The sequence below is a fragment of the Oryctolagus cuniculus genome, chromosome 7 (genome assembly GCF_051225735.1).
Source record: "Oryctolagus cuniculus isolate XC-2025 breed Fujian yellow rabbit chromosome 7, ASM5122573v1, whole genome shotgun sequence".
Lineage (NCBI taxonomy): Eukaryota > Metazoa > Chordata > Mammalia > Lagomorpha > Leporidae > Oryctolagus > Oryctolagus cuniculus.
The window spans coordinates 88,019,437-88,037,888 of NC_142873.1; the positions used below are offsets into that span (position 1 = coordinate 88,019,437).

Below are 18,452 nucleotides of genomic sequence, written 5' to 3' on the forward strand. Positions count from 1 at the left end.
GTTTATTTGAGGCTTGTGGTTTTGGAGCACCACAGTCTAAGACTGGTTGGCCCCATTCGTTCAGTGATCTAGAGAGGCTGGAGGATGGTGATGGCTATGTGCAAGGAGTAATCACATGATAAGATGGTGAGACAGGAGACAGAGAGAGAAAGTGTCCCACCCCCTAGATGCTATGATTGGATTAAGTCTCCACTCTGTTAGTATCATTAACCATGACCTTATGGGCCATGTAACAGTCAATCATAACATTCCACCCCTGGCTCCTTGGTACTTCCTTCCAGTCACTCCAAAGTCTTAACTCAATGTTCATCTGAAAGTCCAAAATCTCATCTGAGACCCAAAGTAAATTCCTTCAGCTGTGAGCCTGTAAAAATCCAAGTCATGTACTTCCATGAAGCAATGGAGGGATGGGCACAGGGTGTTGATTTTCTTCTCAAAGGCTGGGGGTGGTGGGTGGGGTGATAGAGAAGTAGGAAGGATTAATAGGACCAAAGCAAGACCTAAAACCAGCAGGACAAACATTAAATCATAAAGCTCCCAGGCACACTCTGGGAAAGGTAGTCCTGCCTGTACAGCTTTGTTGGTCAGAGTCTGTGGTTCAGTTCTCACAGGTTACAGTCTTGTCTGCAGCTCCCGAGGTGTTTCCCTGGTGGGGATCTGCAGCAGCTTTGACACCACATTTCTGCTTGCCATTACTCCACTGAAGGCTTTCCACAGTGGCTCCACCTCTGTGACAGTTTCTGTCTGGGTCCCCAGGTTGTCCTAGACATCCTGTGGAATCTGGATGGAGGCCTCCATGCCTCTATGGCCATGTTGCTTCTGCCCACATGGCTGCACTGATGTTGGCAGCATTCCCAGGCTTGCTAGACATGTTGCTTGCAGCTTCCCTCAGTGGGTATCTCATGTTGCTGCTACCTTTATTCTCAGTGGTCTCCACATGGCTTCAGTCCCACAGCTTTGCTAGGCATTAGAGCCTCCACACAGGGGCTCCAGCCTTGTACCACATCTCTGTCTGTCCTAGGCTTTCCTTTGAAATCCCCATGGAACGCACGGTCATTGCATAACTCTTGCATTCTGTACATCTGCAAAAACAGCATCATATGGATGACGCCAAGGTCAGCCTCCAGGATGAACTGTCCTTGGGCCAGCTTGAACCAGGGCTGTGATTTCCTCAGAGCACTTTGCTGGCCAGGCAGAACCTGGAGCTGGCTCTAGGTGAGCGGGTTGCTTCAGGGTTCTTTCTTGAAAGCGTTATGCCCTGGAAGGCCTTGGAAACAAATTTGCACTTCTAGGCCTATAATAGGACTGTGAGGGGAGGGAGCATCTGAAGATTTCTGAGATGCCCTCCAGGCCTTTTCCCACTGTCTTGCCGATTAGCACATGGCTCCCTGTTACCTGAGTTACTCAGCAAGCTGCTTCTGTACCACACTGTAACTGAACATACTTTTTCTTTGTTCCTTGTCTGGCCAGGCTGTGGATTTTTCAAATCTTTCTGCTCTTTGTGTTCTTGATTCTCACTGTAAAACTGACTAAAAGCAGCCAATAATACCCATGCTGCAGCCTGAATGCTTTGCTGGTTTGAACTCTTCTCTGCCAAATATACCAGGCCACAACATCTAAGCTCACCCTCTTGCAAATACTCAGGACAGGGACACAATGTAGTCAAGTTCCCTGTATTATCTGACAAAGGTGGCCAGTTCCCAATAGACTCCCCTTTCCCCATGGCTGGTCTTGTGGCTCAGCTGGTTGAACCGCTGTGGGGGATGCTGTATCCCATATCAGAGTACCAGTTTGAATGCTGGCTGTTTTACTTCAGATCCAACTCTCTGCTAATGTGCCTGGAACACCAGCAGAGGGTGGCCCAAGTACTTGGACACCTGTACCCACGTGGGAGATCTGAATGGAGTTTCTGGCTCCTGGCTTTGGCCTAGCCCAGCCCTGACTGTTGCGGCCACTGCGGGAGTGATCCAATGGTTGGAAGATCTCTTTCTGTCTCTCTTCTTTCTAATAAATAAATAAATGTTTTTCTTTAAAAAGAGTCCTCATCCCCCTCAGAAACCACATCAGCATGGCCTTTATTACCCATTTCTGTCAGCATCCTGAGCCCTCGTCTGAATTGCCCATATTGGTCTGCTTACAGCAACCCAACCTTTCCCTAACCTGCTTCTCCAAACTCTTCCAACATTTGTCAGTTTGCCAATTCCAAAGCCATCTCCATGTGTTAGGCTATAGTTACAGTAATGACCTTATCCCTTAGAACCAGTTTTCTGTACTGGTCAACTTTTCCTCACTGCAGCCAAATACCCAAGATAGGCTGCTTACGAAGTAAGGAGGCTTATTCTGACTCATGGTTTTGTAGGCTCACAGTCCAACATTGGGCAGCTCTCATTCATTTAGCCATCTGGTAAGGCTAGAGAATGACAGTGGCAAAGTATGTGTAGAGGAATTATCATATGTGAGCTAGGAAATGAAGGAGGGGAGGTGGGGAGGAGGGAGAGAGGGAGGGAGGCAGGGAGGCAGAGGGAGAGAGAGAACGGGGCGGGGCTGAGTCCAAGTTGGCTTTTTAGGGCAAACTTCTGAGAACTACCTTCTCAGGACGTGCAGCCAGTGACCTAAGACCTTCCACTCTGCCCACCCCTAAGCACGATAATGGGATTTAGTTTTCACTCTCTTAGTATTATTAACTATAACTTTGCTATCTAACCATTTGCGTGAGTTTGGGATCCATATCCTTTCCAAACCATAGCAAGAGTCTCTAAGTAACTTACCCAGTACAGTGGTTTGAACAGGCAGCCAGTATGTGTTAATTGTCCTTCTCCTAGGCTCTAGTGTATCATGGGCAATTTGCCATGCAGTATATTTAAAAAGAAATGAATGAAAACCCTGTAATCTCAAATTCTGTATCCTTTTAAAGCCAAATATAATTATTTCATTATATATTGTGAACGCTGATTAGCTTAGGCTAATGATAAAATTTCCAAAATTGATAACATTTTTCAATTTCAATCATTTTATATAACTGTAATTTATTCTTGAGACTAGTTTAAGGGTCATCTTGGCTGCTTTTTTACTCTTTCCCTCCTGCATTATGACTTTTGGGCTCCTATTACTTTCTAACATATCGACTGAGAACAGAAAGAAAAATTGAGAAGAGAAATGATTTCAATTTATCATTCACTGCTAATATTGATTCTTACATCGGTCACAAGTACTACTTTCTACATTAAAAAAAACAAAGAGTTAAACAGCTTAAATGAAAATTATAAAAAAAGACATGGATTAATGCCTGATCTGCATATTTTATCAGTGTTATTATGAATAATTCATATTAAGGTTTTAAAAAATTCCTCTTTATAATTAAGCATTCATTAACTGTAATAGTGAGGTTTTCCAGGACAAATGTTTTTCACAAACTACTTGGCTTCCCACCCACCCCCGCCTGACACACCCTGGCCTCTTGTCAAGTTCACATGAATGTCCCCACTGCAAGTGAAGGAGCTAGGACAGGAAGGGAAGGGGTGAAGCTGCCCCCACCATCCAGCATGGGAAACTGTAGTTGGTATTCTTCACCACATAAAGCGTTAGTTTGAAAATTTGTACTGAACTGAATTTTTAAGAATTTTTATTTATTTATTTGAAAGGCAGAGTTATGGAGATGCAGAGGCAGACAAAGAGAGAAAGATCTTCTTCCGGTGGTTCACTCCCCAAGTGGCCGCAACAGCCGGAGCTGGGCTGATCCGAAGCCAGGAGCCACCAGCTTCTTTCAGGTCTCCCACGTGGGTGCAGGGGTCCAAGCACTTGAGCCATCTTCTGCTGCTTCCCCAGGCTATAGCAGAGGGCTGGAGCTGAAGAGGAGCAGCCAGGACTAGAACTGGTGCCCATATGGGATGCAGGCACTGCAGGTGGCAGCTTAGCCTGCTGCACCACAGTGCTGGCCTCTTCTGAATTGATTTTTAAACAGATCTTTGTTCTAAATTTGCCTTGATCTGAGATAACTAATATAACTGTTATGAAGAGAAACAAATAACTTTTTTCACCTGCTTCCAGTTCTTCGTATGTTTCTCTCAACCTTTATGTTTGAAAGTCTTTTTATCTTTTCACTCTCATTTTTATAGGTAGTTCCCATAATTTTATGTATGTATATATAAGATTTAAATATACATATATAAAATTTGTGCACATACAAAACAAGGGAAAACTACTGTAGTGAGCTATAATTAAATTGTATTTGTTGGTATTTGCTTTTTTACAAAAAAAATTTGCCAGAAATACATACATTGCCTAAGTATCAAGTACCTATGAAATAGATAACTTATCTTTTTGGGGGTTTATACATTTTTGGAAGGCCTTTAGGATTTCAGTTGTCCAGATTAATCACAGTGCATTTCTCTCAATGCTTTTTCATTTTTGCCATCTGTGTGGCCTGATTTTACTTACTGTTTTTAGGTAACTGTACCATCTATGAACTGAACACTCAAAACACAAGCTAGGATCTTGGCAATAACATTTATCTGTCTCACCAAATGATTCCCTCTATCCCTCGGAGATCCTCAAGTCTCACATAGTCATTTTCCCGAGTCGCTGTTCACCAATCTCTTGCTTGCTTTCTTTACATTTTGTTATATATATGTAATATATACGTTTTTATATATTAATGTATATGATCTCTCTATATATATAGTATATATATATATATATATATTTGTGTGTGTTAAATTTAGTTGTTTTTACTTCCTATTTTTTGAAAGATATCTTTATTTTTCCATGACTTCCTTTTAAACATTTATTTACTTATTTTCATCTACTTGAAAAGCAGAGTGACAGAGAGAGTGAAAAATATATCTGCTGCTGGTTCACTCCACAAATGCCCACAGTAGCCAGGGCTGGGCCCGGCTGAAGTCAGGAGCACGGAATTCCTTTGGGTCTCCCATGTGGGTAGTAGGGCTACAAGCATTTGAACCATTATCTGCTGGCCTGCAGGAAGCAGGGTTAGAAGCAGAGTAGCCAGGACTAGATCTGATATGGGATGTGGGTGTCCCCAGCAGCACTTAACCCTCTTTGCCATAACACCTGCCCCTGTTTATTTCCATTAAAAGGGTATCATAATTGTCTGTAATCTTGGATATCTGTTTTTTTTAAATTTGCCTTTCTATTACTAAGATGCTCAGTATTGTGTGTTGTGTTTCGTTTATTTTGAATACTGTGTAATAGTCAAGGGAGGAGTATATTTGTATTTATCTACTTTACTATTGTTGGAGAGTTGTTTCTAAGTGTTTATAATTGTGAACAGCTGCTTTGAACACTTTCCTATGTGCTTCTTGGTTGTGTTTTTTTTTTTTTTTTTTAACCATTGAGAGTCTCTTAGGAATAAAACTGCTAGATCATTGGGAGAATGAATTTTCAACTTTGGCAATGAGGCCAAGCTGTTTATCAGAATGATTGCACTAATTTATACTTACACCAACAAAATCTAAGAGACCACATCCTCGCTAGTACTTGCTATTGTCAAATTTTTTGCCAATTTTTGTTAATTACATTGATATTAAATTGTCTTCTTATATTTTTACTTTTATTCTTTGTTTATTGTCTTATTTCCTTTTTTATGAAATGTCAACATATAAATTTTTGTACATTTTTTTCTTGTTAAGATGTTTGTAATAGCAATTTTGGGGCTTTTTAAAAAATGGATATTTCATATATTTCATGTACACAGACCTAGGAACATAGTGACACTTCCTACCCTACCTATGCTCCGACCATTCTTCCTCCTCCTTCACACATTCCCACTCTTAGTTTTTACAAAGATCTATTTTCAGTTTATTTAATGATCATATAGTTAAGCCTATACTAAGTAAAATAGTTCAATAAATAGTATGAAGAAAGAATACACTGTTCCTCAACAGAAGAGACAAGGGCTGTAAACAATCACTGGACCTCAAAATGTCCATATCACTACAACACATTACATTTTACATACACTATTAGGCACCTCAGATCAGGGAAAAATGATATTTGTATTTTGGGGACTTTCTTATTTCGCTAAGTATAATGGTTTCCAGTTGCATCCATCTTGTTGTAAAAGGCAAGATTTCAATTTCTTTTATAACTGAATAGTACTTTATAGTGTGTATATGGTATCATTCCCTTACTAGTCAACAGTTGATGGACATCTGGGTTGATTCAGTTTCTTAGCTATTGTGAATTGTGCTACAATGAACATGGAGGTACAGATAACTCTTTCACATGCTGATTTGGTTTGGGTAAATTCACAGGAGTGGGATGGCTGGAGCATATGGCAGGTCTGTATTCAGATTCCTGAGGTATCTTTACACTGTCTCTTACAGTGGCTGTACCAGTTTACATTCCCACAAACAATGGATTAGGGTACCTTTTCTCCCACATCCTCACCAGCATTTGTTTCTTGATTTCTGTATGAGAGCCATTCTAACTGGAGTGAGGTGAAACCACACTGTGGTTTTAATTTGCATTTCCCTGATGGCTAGTGATCCTGAGCATTTTTTAAAGTGTCTGTTGGCCATTTGAACTTCCTCTCTTGAAAAATATCTGTTTGAGCTGGCACCATGGCTCTCTAGAGTAATCCTCTGCCTGCGGTGCCGGCACCCCCGGTTCTAGTCCCGTTTGGGGCACTGGATTCTGTCCCAGTTTCTCCTCTTCCAGTCCAGCTCTCTGCTGTGGCCTGGGAAGGCAGTGGAGGATGGCCCAAGTGCTTAGCCCTGCACCCGCATGGGAGACCAGGAGGAAGCACCTGGCTCCTGGCTTCGGGTCGGCGTAGTGTGCCAGCTGTAGCGGCCGTTTGGGGAGTGAACCAACTGAAGGAAGACCTTTCTCTCCGTCTCTCTCTCTCACTGTCTAACTCTGCCTGTCAAAAAAAAAAAAAAAAAAAAAAAAAAAAAAAAAGAAAAATGACCGAGTCAGTCCTTTTAGGCCTTCTTTATGCATTCCTGATACTAATCTTTTGTTTGATGTATTTGTTTTGGATATATTTTCCTAGGTTATTCATTTGTGTTTTATTTTCTTTAATGAACATAATTTCTTAGTTTTTTAAAGTTTTATTTATTTATTTGAAAGGCAGAGTGAGTGTGAAAGATAGTAAGAGAGAGAAAGGTCTTCAGTCTACTAGTTCATGCCCCAGGTATTTGGAAAAGCCATGGCTGGCCAGGCTAAGACCAGGAGCCAGGAATAACAACCCGGTTTCCCATGGGGTGGCAGGAATCCAAGCACTTGCACCATTATCTGCTGTATCTTATTTGCATTAGAGGGAAGCTGGGTTGGAAGCAGAGGCAGGGGTGGATCTCAGCTGGATATGCCATGTGGACGTCCCAAGTGGTTGTTCAACCCCCTGGAGTACAATGCCTACAACTTAATTTTAATATAATCAAAATTGGTTCATTTTTTATGATTCATACCTTTCTGTGACTCAAGTAAACTTTTCACTCAATGGATTTTTTTTCACCTAAGACATTAATCCCTTGAATGTTAATATTTTGTTAGTTGAGTGAAGTAAGGGCTCAAGTTTACCTATTTTTTCAAAAAGATCACTACTTTTAAATTTCCACTTACTGAACAGTTGTCTCACTTGCCAGATTTGTCATACGCCAAAGGTTTATAAGTGCATGGACTGGTTCTGGATTTCTTATTCCATGCTGTTGTTTAATTGTATGGAGTATGTGTACTCATCACTGAATTTTAGAAACACATCCATACCTAATTTTAAGTAATTTTTTTCCACTAGGTTTTGGACATAGTAAAAACAAGTGTTCGTACAGTTCTTCCACGCATCTGGAAGGTCCCTGATGTTGAGGAAGTAAATTTATATCGGATTTTCAACCGGGTTTTTAATCGCTTACTCTGGAGTCATGGCCAAGGACTGTGGAATTGTTTCTGTGATTCAGGGTAAGTGCTAAGCCACGTTTCATTATTGTAATCATAAATATTTTACTATTTAAAAAGGCAGTCCAATAAAATGGTTGAATTTCTTTAATAATACTTTCAAATGTAGTTATTTTTATTGCATGTAATTTTTAGTATTCAACTATAATTTATATTAGTTAAGCTGATTGAGATAAGATGATGAATATGAATATGAATACAATAACACCTAACTAATTTGAATTCAATGGAGAGAAAGGAGTCTTAATTAATGTTAAAATCTCAATTGCAAGCCAATATCCTGAAACTTCTGCTGTTGGTTTTATATAACAGACTGTTAAATTATGCTTACAATCCTGCTTGTCTCCAGAGTTTCAGTGCTACTAAAGCTCCTATGATTTAATTGTCATTTTAGCCTCAAGTTATCTAAAACCAGAGATTCCTTCCATACCCTCTGGTTCGGAAATGGCTTCCCTACCTGCCTTCCCTTAATCCTATGGTTATTATGGTCATACAGGTTTGATATCTCCCGTTTCTCTCATTGTCTTTATTTAGTTGTTTGCTAAATCCTATTAGTTTTTCTATCACATTCAAACTGTGGCTACTCTTGATTATTTTTATTAGTTCTTTAAACAATTATTAAGTACTTAGGGTCCGGTGCTGTGGCATAGTGAGTAAAGCTGCTTCTTACAGCACCAGTGTCCCATATGGGCGACAGTTTGAGTTCCAGCTGCTCCACTTCTGACCCAGATTCCTGCTAATGCACTTGTGAAAGCAGCTGAAGATGCCCTAAGTCCCTGAGTCCCTGCACCCATGTGAGAGACCCAGAAGAAGCTCTGGCTCCTAGCTTTGAATTGGCCCAGCTCCAGCCATTGGAGCCATTTAGAGAGTGGGCCAGCAGATGGAAGATCTCCTAGTGTATCTTTCTCTCTCTGTAACTCCGCCTTTCATATAAATAAATGAATAAATAAATAAATAAATCTTTTTTAAAAAAGGATTATCAAGTACTTGTCTGTGTTAGATACTTTGAAAGATACAAGAACGAAGTTGAGCCTGACACACATCCTCTCCTCCAGAAACTTAGCAATGATGAGAAACTCCTCTTGCTACCACGTTTCAGGCTTTGTTCTAATCACTTTGTTTGTCAAGTGATTTAATGTTCATAAGGTCACTTTGCATCTCATTCTGTGTTATCTGTCAAGGCACAGACAGATGCTAAGGAGCCAGTAGAACTGGGATTTCAACTAATTTAGCTTTTACCCAGAGTTCACATTCATGATCACTAAGCTCTGGTCTCAAGAAGATAAAATATGATTTACATAGAAGCAGTCATCAGAAAAGAAGCACAGGTATACAGATAAAGTATGACACAATTTCACATAGAGGGGGTCTTTTTTTTTTCTAAAGATTTGCTTATTTATTTGAAAGGCAGAGTTACACAGAAAGGGGGAGAGAGAGATCTTCCACTGACTGCCTCACTCCCCAAATGGCCACAACAGCCTGGCAAGAAGCCAGGAGCTTCTTCTGGGTCTCCCATGTGGGTGGCAAGGGCCCAAGAACTTGGTTCATCTTTTGGTACTTTTCCAGGCCATTAGCAGGAAGCTGGATTGGAAGTGGGGCAGCTGGAACACAAACCAGTGCCGAGAAGTGATGCTGGCATTATGGACAGTGGCTTAACTTGCAGATTCTTGCAATTTGAGCTCATCATTTAAATGTTTTCTGTTGCTGTTGTTTGTTGATCCATTGTTTTGTGTTAACAAACTGGAACTCAAACTGGCACCCATATGGGATGCTAGCACTGTGGTGGCAGCCTTACCTGCTATGCCACGGTGCTGGACCCTAAGTACTTGATAATTGTTGAAAGAAACAAATGAAAATAATCTAGAATAGCCACAATGGGAATGCGATTAAAAAACTAACAGGATTTTGTGAACAACTAAATAAAGACAGAGAGAAGGGAGATATCAAACCTGTATGACCAGAAGAATAACCACAGGATTAAGGGAAGGCAGGTTGGGAAGCCATTTCTGTCTATGAATCTCAGCTACTTTGCACCTTAGAAGGCACTGAGACATTCTGTTACTGAAATTGGTGCTGGTGGCTTGGAGTCCATGGCTATTTGCTAATGCTCGACTTGAAGACACCCATAAAATGTATTTCCTTGCCTCTCTAGGCCAACACACCTAACTGGATTTAGAATTCTTTTTCTCCTCTTGCAGGTACAATATTTCCCTCAAATTCTCCTGATGGTATCTCTACTATTGGTAATGAGAGTGATAGTAAATGATATTAATTGAAGGCAAACTAAATGTCTGATAATCTGTTACATAGTAAATGTTTGGAAAATCTTCACAAAAATATTTTGAGTGAAGTATTGCTATTGTTCCCATTTAACAGTTGAAGATCTTGAGCCACGAACAGAATAAGTAACTTGTCCAGCTCCCCTTGTAAGTGAGTGAGCCTGAGGCAAGAGCCCATTCTCCTACATTTGTGTTTCACTGCCTCTCAGAGCTTGCCGGTGGTTTCAAGCTTGTCTTACTCTAAGTTCCACAGCATTAGCTAAAGGCCAAGCATTATGTCTGGGTGTGTGGAGCAGAAGTAGCTTTGAGTCGAGTTTGACTCTACTCTCCATTCATTTCTTTCAGTTTGGTGATTTGTAGAGGTCACTTTAACACCAGGTTTATTTTGCAGGTTTATTTACAAATGCAATTCTTAGGCTTCCTCAGTTTGCTGAAGTCATATAGTACTATGAGTGTCTGATTCTCAATTTGGATCCAGAATAATTCTATTTATCCTTTGAGTTGATACAAATACACACACACACTGCTTTAACCTTTGATCTAACTAATGGGCAGTCAAGGTGAAAATCTACTCTGCTAATTTTTAAAGGAATGTTTTCTATATGAGGTGTAACTTTATTTCAAATTTAGGTGTAAAATCTTGAAAACTATAATCCACACAACTCTAGGCCACCTTGACTCCTGCCTCTGCCTGTCAGCATCCCCAATAATAAAACAAAGTAAGTAAGCCATCCACTGTCTGCCTCCATAGACATCAAAGAGTGGTATAGATCTTTGTGGCAGGTTTCTGTAGGATTGGCCAAGGGGTTTTATGAATGCATCAAACAGAAAACCTCCTTGTCCCTCTTTTTGCTCTTGCAGGCTGCTAAAGAGCAGGCCAAGGAATGCTTTTATCACATGTGGGCTTGCAGAGTGCTAGGATGCCCCACATTCTGAATCAGTTCTTTTAGGGGAATAGCCCTGGGAATTTTCTTTTCTTTATTTACCTAAAGGGAACAGATTTCATATATTCAGTTTTAAGGACATAATTATACCTTCTTCCATTCCTCTCTCCTTCACACATCCCCTGTTTCCTTAGTTTTCTGTAAATTTTTGCGATGGCATACTTTCAGTTTACTTTATAATCACAAACTTAATCTTTCACTAAAAAAGGAATTCATCAAGTAGGAAGTAGAAAGATCACTGTTCCTCAGGAGTATACACACAGCTATAAACAATAATCAAATCTCAAGATGTCAATATCACTCATATACATTACTTTTTTTGTACTGTCCACATTCATCACTGCAAATCAGAAAAAACATGATATTTGTCTTTTTGGGACTGGCATATTTTATTAAGAATAATGGTCTCCAATTGGATCTCTTTTGTTGTGAAAGACAGGATTTCATTCTGTTTTATGAATAATACTTCATCATGTATATATACCACATTTTCTTTATCTAGTCATCAGTTGTTGGAAATCTGAGTTGATTCCATAAAAAGCTTTTTTGAATTGAGCTGCTGTAAACAAAGAAGTACAGATAACTCTTTTATGTTCTGATTTCATTTCCTTTGGGTAAATTTCCAGGAGTGGAATAACTGAGTAATGTTTTCAAATTTCTGAGGAATCTCTTTACTGTCTTCCATAGTGGTTATACTAATTTGAATTCCTACAACAGTGTGTTAGGGTACTTTCTTCTTCCACATATTTGCCGTCATTTGTTATATTTTGATTCTTGGATGATAGCCATTCTAACTGGGGTGAGGTAAAACCTCATTGTGGTTTTTATTTTCATTTCCCTAATGGCTAGTGATCCTTAGCATGTTTTCATGTGTCTGTTGGCCATTCATATTTCATTCCTTGAAAAATATCTGTTCATATTATTCTTAGCCCATTTCTTAACTAGATTGCTTGTTTTGTTGTTGACTTTCTTGAACTCTATATATTCTGGATATTAATCCTTTATCAGATGTATAGTTTGCAAATATTTTCTCCCATTCTGTCAGTTGCCTTTTATCTTTGCTGGGTGTTTTCGTTGTGGTGCAGAAGCTTCTTAGGTTAATATAATCCCATCAGTCTATTTTTGCTTTTATTGCCTTAACTCTGGAATCTTATCTAAGAAGTCTTTGTGTCAGTCAACATCTTTCAGTGTATCCCCTATGTTCTCCTCTAGTAATTTGATAGTTCCAAGTCTTAGGTTTAGATCCTTTTTCCACTGTGAGTTGATTTTTGTATACTGTGTGAGGTAAGGGTCTTGTTTTATACTTCTACATGCAGAGATCCAATTTTCCTGATACCATTTGTTGAACAGACTATCCTTTCTCCAGGGAGTGATTTGTACTCATTCATCAAAGATTAGTTGGTTGTAGATGAATGGATTAATTTCTTGGGCTTCTACTCTGTTCTGTTGGTCCACATGTCTATTTTTTGTGCCAATATCAGTCTGTTTTGTATATGACAACCTTGTAGTATGCCTTGATAGCTGGTAATGTGATGCCTCTGACTTTGTTTTTATTATTTAATATTGCTTTAGCAATTTGGGGTCTCTTGTATTTCAATATGAATTTTAGGGTCTTTTTTCTAGATCTGAGAAGAATGTCTTTTATTTTTTACATTTTTTTAAATTTTAAATTGCTTTCGGTAGTATAGAGATTTTGATGATAATTCTATGAATATGAAAGATTTCTCCACTTTTTGTGTCTTCCTCTATTTCTTAATGTTTTATAATTTCCATTACAGAGATCTTTCATGTCATTGATTAAATTTTTTTGTTAGCTTTTGGAATTTTCTTGATTAAAATTATCTACTAGGTTTCACTGGGATGAGGAGCCTTAGGGCTCTATTGAACTTGAACTCATGCCTGGGAACTCAGGGAAGGCAGCTATGGGAAGTTAAAACTTGGGTAGTATGAGAGAAGGAATACCCTGATTTGGAAAAGCCAAAATGTACCCGCAAAGAATAGAATCTGTGGAAGACCCCTGTGACCCACCCTCCCTTTTTTTTTGGCCTGTTCTGGCCCTGGCTGCTTCTCCATTCCAGTCCCGGTTACTTAGCCTGCATTTCTGCTAATGCCAGGCTCCTGTAAAGGATGGAGAAGTTGCATGGTGTTTTCTTTTCCCGTGTCAACAAACTTTAGGCTAAATGTGTGATTGGGCTCTGGAATAAGTGTCAGTATGTGTGTATATATGCGTGTGTTTTAAGTTCTGTATGGTTTCCTATATTACATAGACATGCACACACAATAGTACTTCAAAAGTTTGGGGAAAAAAGAAATTAGAAGATAAATTTATTGTAATGGTTTGGACCCTTGAGCCAAACGCCTTTTCCTGAGATACTTTGGAATGTGTAAGCTTTTTTTTTAGACTCTTAGGACAAGCAGACATTTCAAGGGGTGTTTGAAGGGTGTTCCTAGGATGAATTATGCCTTCTTGAAAATGCATGCATAAAATAGAGACCCTTAAATTGACGTGACTCTTGCTTTTCTCATGTCCCTTTTGATTGGATAAGTTCTCATTAGTCCTTGTTTTCGGCTCAGTAATCTCTGTTGGTGATTATTCTGTTGGCATATTGCACAGTTTTTGTTGTTGTTTTTGTTTTTACTTTCCTTTGTTCTTTCTGCTAATTATCTTTGAGCCACTCAGTCATCAACTAGGATTTCTACCATAGGAGAAAGAAAATCAGTTTTGTTCTTTAGATAATTACTTTGTTAAATGTTTTGATGAGAAAAAGGGTGAAAATTTTTTGGATTACTGGATAATTCGAGGATTTTTTTAAAGCCTTTGGATTTCATTAATAACTCCTTTTATTGACAGAGTTACTCAGTATTCTGTATCTTATCATTATATTACTTTAAAAACCATTTAAATTCATTTCCCTTTATATTTCTGGGGGGATTAGGAAGAGTGAGAAAGAACTTTTTAATCATTTAATTTTTCTTTTTGAATTCGTAGATTTTTGGCACTCCCTTTTCTCTGGAATTTAGATTCAGAGAGCAAGCAGATGGTACCCAGGGTTCTTTGAAAAAGCCCTGTTTTTTTTTTTTTTTTTTTTTTAACTATTTCTAGCTCCTTTCTTTTAACAAAACTTTGTGTTGCTCATAATGAAAATCAAGATCCAGTATCATTGCAAAAGCATTTTCTATCTACTCAGGCAATGCCAGGTGGCAGGGAAGAGGTGGGAAATAGTCTGATGCACTCGCTTTGAGGAGCATGTCTCCTTCACGCAGGAGCACCGATAGCCTATTACCATGCACAGAATATCTGATTCATTTTATTTCTTTCTTATTTTTTTAAAAAATTTATTTATTGGAAAGGCAGAAGTACAGAAAGAGAAAGAGAGAGAGAATGAAAATGATATAGACAGACAGATCTTCCATTCACTGGTTCACTTCCTAAATGGCCACATGGCTGGGCAGGGCCAGGCTGAAGCCAAGAGCCAGGAGCTTCTTCCAGGTTTCCTTGGGTCATCTTCTGCTGTTTTCCTATGTGCATTAGCAGGGAGCTAGATCAGAAGTGGAGCAGCCAGGACCCATTGGTGCTCACATGGAATGCTGGCATTGTAGACAGCAGTTTAACTCATATGCCACAGTGGCAGCCGCATATATTTGCTTAGAATATTAAAGGAAGTTTGAGAAGACGAGAAGCCAAAACTAGTTATTTATTTTATGACTCATATATTCAGAAATTTATATCAAATTAGGGTATTACAGAAGAAATTCTTTCATCTTCCTTCCATTTATTTGTTTTTTCCTACCTCTAAGTCCTGAATTAAGTAAAGGGAAATTACCATGATCAGAACGACCCTGTTAGTAGATCTCATAAAATGGCTCCAAAATATAAAAGCAATGTATTTCCAAGTTGAGAGTAGGTGGACTTTTGTATGCATATTCAAAGTCTCTGCAGAGAGAAGGGAATGTGCTAGACAGTCAAATTACTGGATGTTTTCTGTATATATTTATGAAAATCTTATTTTTCTGGGTGCAGATTTGTAGGGTCTGCTAGAGTAAGACATAGTAATTAAAAATATGTTCCATAATTAATTTTCTACAATGTTTTTCTTGATCAAGTTAAGTAAATACATTTCATTTCTTTATTCATCTTGATAAACATATATATAATCACATCTAGTTTTTCTTATATTTGGTAATAATATAAATTTTATTTTTACAGTTAATTCAAGTACCATATTATTGTTTTATGAATGAAGAGAACGTTGATTCCTTTGTTAATTGAAAACACCTCAATATTATATTCAGTCTTGAACATCTCAGAACAGAGAAGAAAAATTGTTTCTTCCAGTTAACTCATTTGAATCTTATTTCCTTTAAAAATCTTGTCATTCACTGATGAAATGCTATATTTTGGGGACCATGTTTCTCCTGATAAAATAAACAGCATCTTTTCTACTAAAAAATTACCTGAACTTCTAAAGCATTTTAAAAAATTCCAAATATATCAGAAGTCCACAGAAGGTTGAAAATGCAGCCTTTGAATTTTCCATTGGGTAGTACATTTCTTTAGGTAAATATTTTCCTTAATATTTTTTTCTTTCTGAAAACCTACTCTCTTTTCTCTCTTAAGGTAGCATGAAATAGTTTATGTAAAATGAAACTTGAACCATTACTAAGTCTCAAATTAAACTTACCCCTCAAGGCTTCAAAAGAGTTTCACTTACACTAAGGAATTTCTCTCTCTCTCTTTCTGCATGTGTGTATATGTCTCTTTGCTCATTGATAATGGTGTGGTAGTAAGGTGGTTTCTGATTTCAGCCGTGATAGAAAACTATTGTTCTCTCTCACACACACAATTAAAGTTAAACAAGGGTGAGCTACCACTTCTTTGAAATAAGCTGAGTGTCCGGAAGGAGGAAGGATGCCACTTTGGGGATAGCAGTAGAGCAGCGTTTGTTGAGACATCTTTACTTCTGTAGTGAAGAATCTGCCTGTGCTGTAAGAATCTCATGGGTAAACCTATGTCTGAAAGATGTAGAAAAAGGTGATCATAATAAAGGGATTAACCTAAATTCTCCTAAGGCAGAGAACTCACAAATTAAGTTACAGGAACGTTTTAATTCTTTTGTGGGACCACTATTAATATTCAGGTAAATATTGATTCCTAGAAACCTACATTGCTAAAATAGTTAATTTTTGAAACATTAGCTCAGTATTTTCCAAATCACTCGACTTTTTAGAAAGTACTGGGAAATCACCTTGTTGTCTATGCATTAAAGGCAATAAAGAAAAATGGTATATGAATTTGATGTTTTGTTTCTTAAATGCAAAGGATAATTTCCTAATCTGCGCCTATTAGATACTTTCAGCCATCCATGGTTGCTGCAAATGTGTGAGGACACAGTTTGTTGCTAGGTAAGTGATATAGATGATTGCCATTTTTAACAGTGAACATGAGGTCATGTCTGTTTCCATGCCAACAGATCCTCTTGGGAGAGTATATTCAGTAAAAGCCCGGAGGTGGTGACTCCTTTGCAGCTCCAGTGCTGCCAGCGCCTGGTAGAGCTTTGTAAACAGTGCCTGCTAGTGGTTTACAAATATGCAAGTGACACAAGAGGATCACTCTCAGGCTTTGCTCCTGACTGGGGTCATTCCAGGTACTTGTTTACATTCTCTGTTCCCTGTGAGTTTTACATAAAGTAATGCCACAGCACTGTTTGAAACTGAGAGTCTGTTTTTGCTTCTATGGCTAGAGAGAATGCTGAATTCTGAAAAGTCTTATGTGCTGTTATCTACAAATGATTTCTAAAGTACAGTCTTTTAAGGCACTGACCATGGACAGCAATCCCAAGCCTGAAGGTTATATCGATTATATACATAGAATGAGACTGTTTGGCATATATAATTTTGCTTTCAAAAAACATCTAATATAGTAATAAATTTTACTTTTGTTTTCCCAGAGGAATAGGTCACTGCTTATCCTTGAGCCTGCTACACTCAGGAAAGATGCTTCCAGCTAGTTCTTATTGTTCAGTATGCTTCTCTTATGCCTTTCATCACCAAACAAATCTGTAGGAGGCGCCTTCTGATAAGTTCAATCTAAACATTGAATTTTATAAATATTGTCTAGCTAAAAAGGTAATATTCCAAAAGCACACAAAAATATTATTTTAAACTGAAAAAACATAAAGAATAAGCAAGAAGTACATTTTAAAATTTCTCAGGGCAATTGTGGTCCCCATTAGAAATAAAGATGAGCATGTGACTTTTGATTTTGGTATGTGTAAAACCGCAGTGCTGTTCAGGATTGAATAAAGTAAACTGTGACTCTGAAAAAGTAGTGAGGACTTAAAAATCAACTGCTAATGGAATAAACAATGAGGCGAATGGGACCAGTATCACTTAGGTTTTCTTTTTGAAAGACCTACAAATTGACATTTATAATAAGGGTTTCAGGGAGTATAAGAAAGCTAACTTTTTACAAAAGTAACTTGCAGTAGAGGAATGGCTCAGAATTTTATATACAAAAAAAAACTACTGAGAGAAATTTTTAATCTTTTCCTTGGTTTCTGTCTTTGTACTTTTGTGGGACTTCTAATCTATTCTAAGCTTTCTGTAAATAGAAACTGATCACAACATTAGCATTAAACACCAATATAGAAAATATGTAAATGACAGTTAAATTATTAAAATAAAATGTTACTTTCATTAATACTTTAACATAATTTAAAAGAACAACAGCTATTTTTAGACATTATAGCATATAAACACAGAGCCTTCTCTTTAAGGGGTGATACTCTGGGGCTGTGATCAGGAAGACCTTAAATTCCAGTATAAGGAAAAGTTTACTAAGATTCTTAAATGCTAGTGCTACCAGTTTCAGAGTTCATAACCCAATTTCATGGGTGGATCTTGTTGCTTTAGTGGGTAGGCAAAATGGGATGAGTCTTCCTGCTTGCACTGGAGGAAGAGTTATGTCTTACAGTTGCTCAGACCATTGGATTTTCTTCACCACCTGACAGTCAGTTCTGATAATTGCTCAAAGTAACCCCAGTCTAGTGACTGTAAGCATGTTGGGGTGCCGGTAAATGCACCTTTGTTTCTGCTTACCTTCAGAACCATTTGAAAGAAAAATACCAGAGTCAGACAGGTGGTCACCAAAATAGAGTTCTACTATTGATCAAAGTTACATTGGGTGGAGGGAGGGCAAGGGGCATGGTGTAGATGTGAACCAAGTGAGTTTCCTATTGTGGAATTCAAGAATTAAACTTGTCCACCCCAAAGCACAGCTGGGTCAACCCAAACTTTCCACTAACACTACCCCATGAAG

General features: G+C 38.3%; 1 protein-coding gene across 10 annotated transcripts in view; it reads left to right on the forward strand.

The window, feature by feature from the left end:
- The window catches only part of TTLL7 (tubulin tyrosine ligase like 7), a 159,865-nt gene that overhangs the window by 125,026 nt on the left and 16,387 nt on the right, over positions 1–18,452 (forward strand). For 7 of the 10 annotated variants that reach the window (XR_016237231.1, XR_016237229.1, XR_016237230.1 and 4 more), the window contains exons 19-20: positions 7,754–7,914; positions 16,606–16,779. Coding sequence is in view for 6 of the 10 variants with exons in the window: in XM_089337141.1 (XP_089193267.1) it covers positions 7,754–7,914; positions 16,606–16,779 (335 nt within the window). In the remaining 4 variants the exon portion in view is untranslated. Of the gene's footprint in view, positions 1–3,641; positions 3,768–7,753; positions 7,915–16,605; positions 16,780–18,452 lie in introns of all 10 variants that reach the window. The other 3 variants (XM_070076955.2, XM_051857530.3, XM_051857531.3) reach the window with 1 other exon arrangement.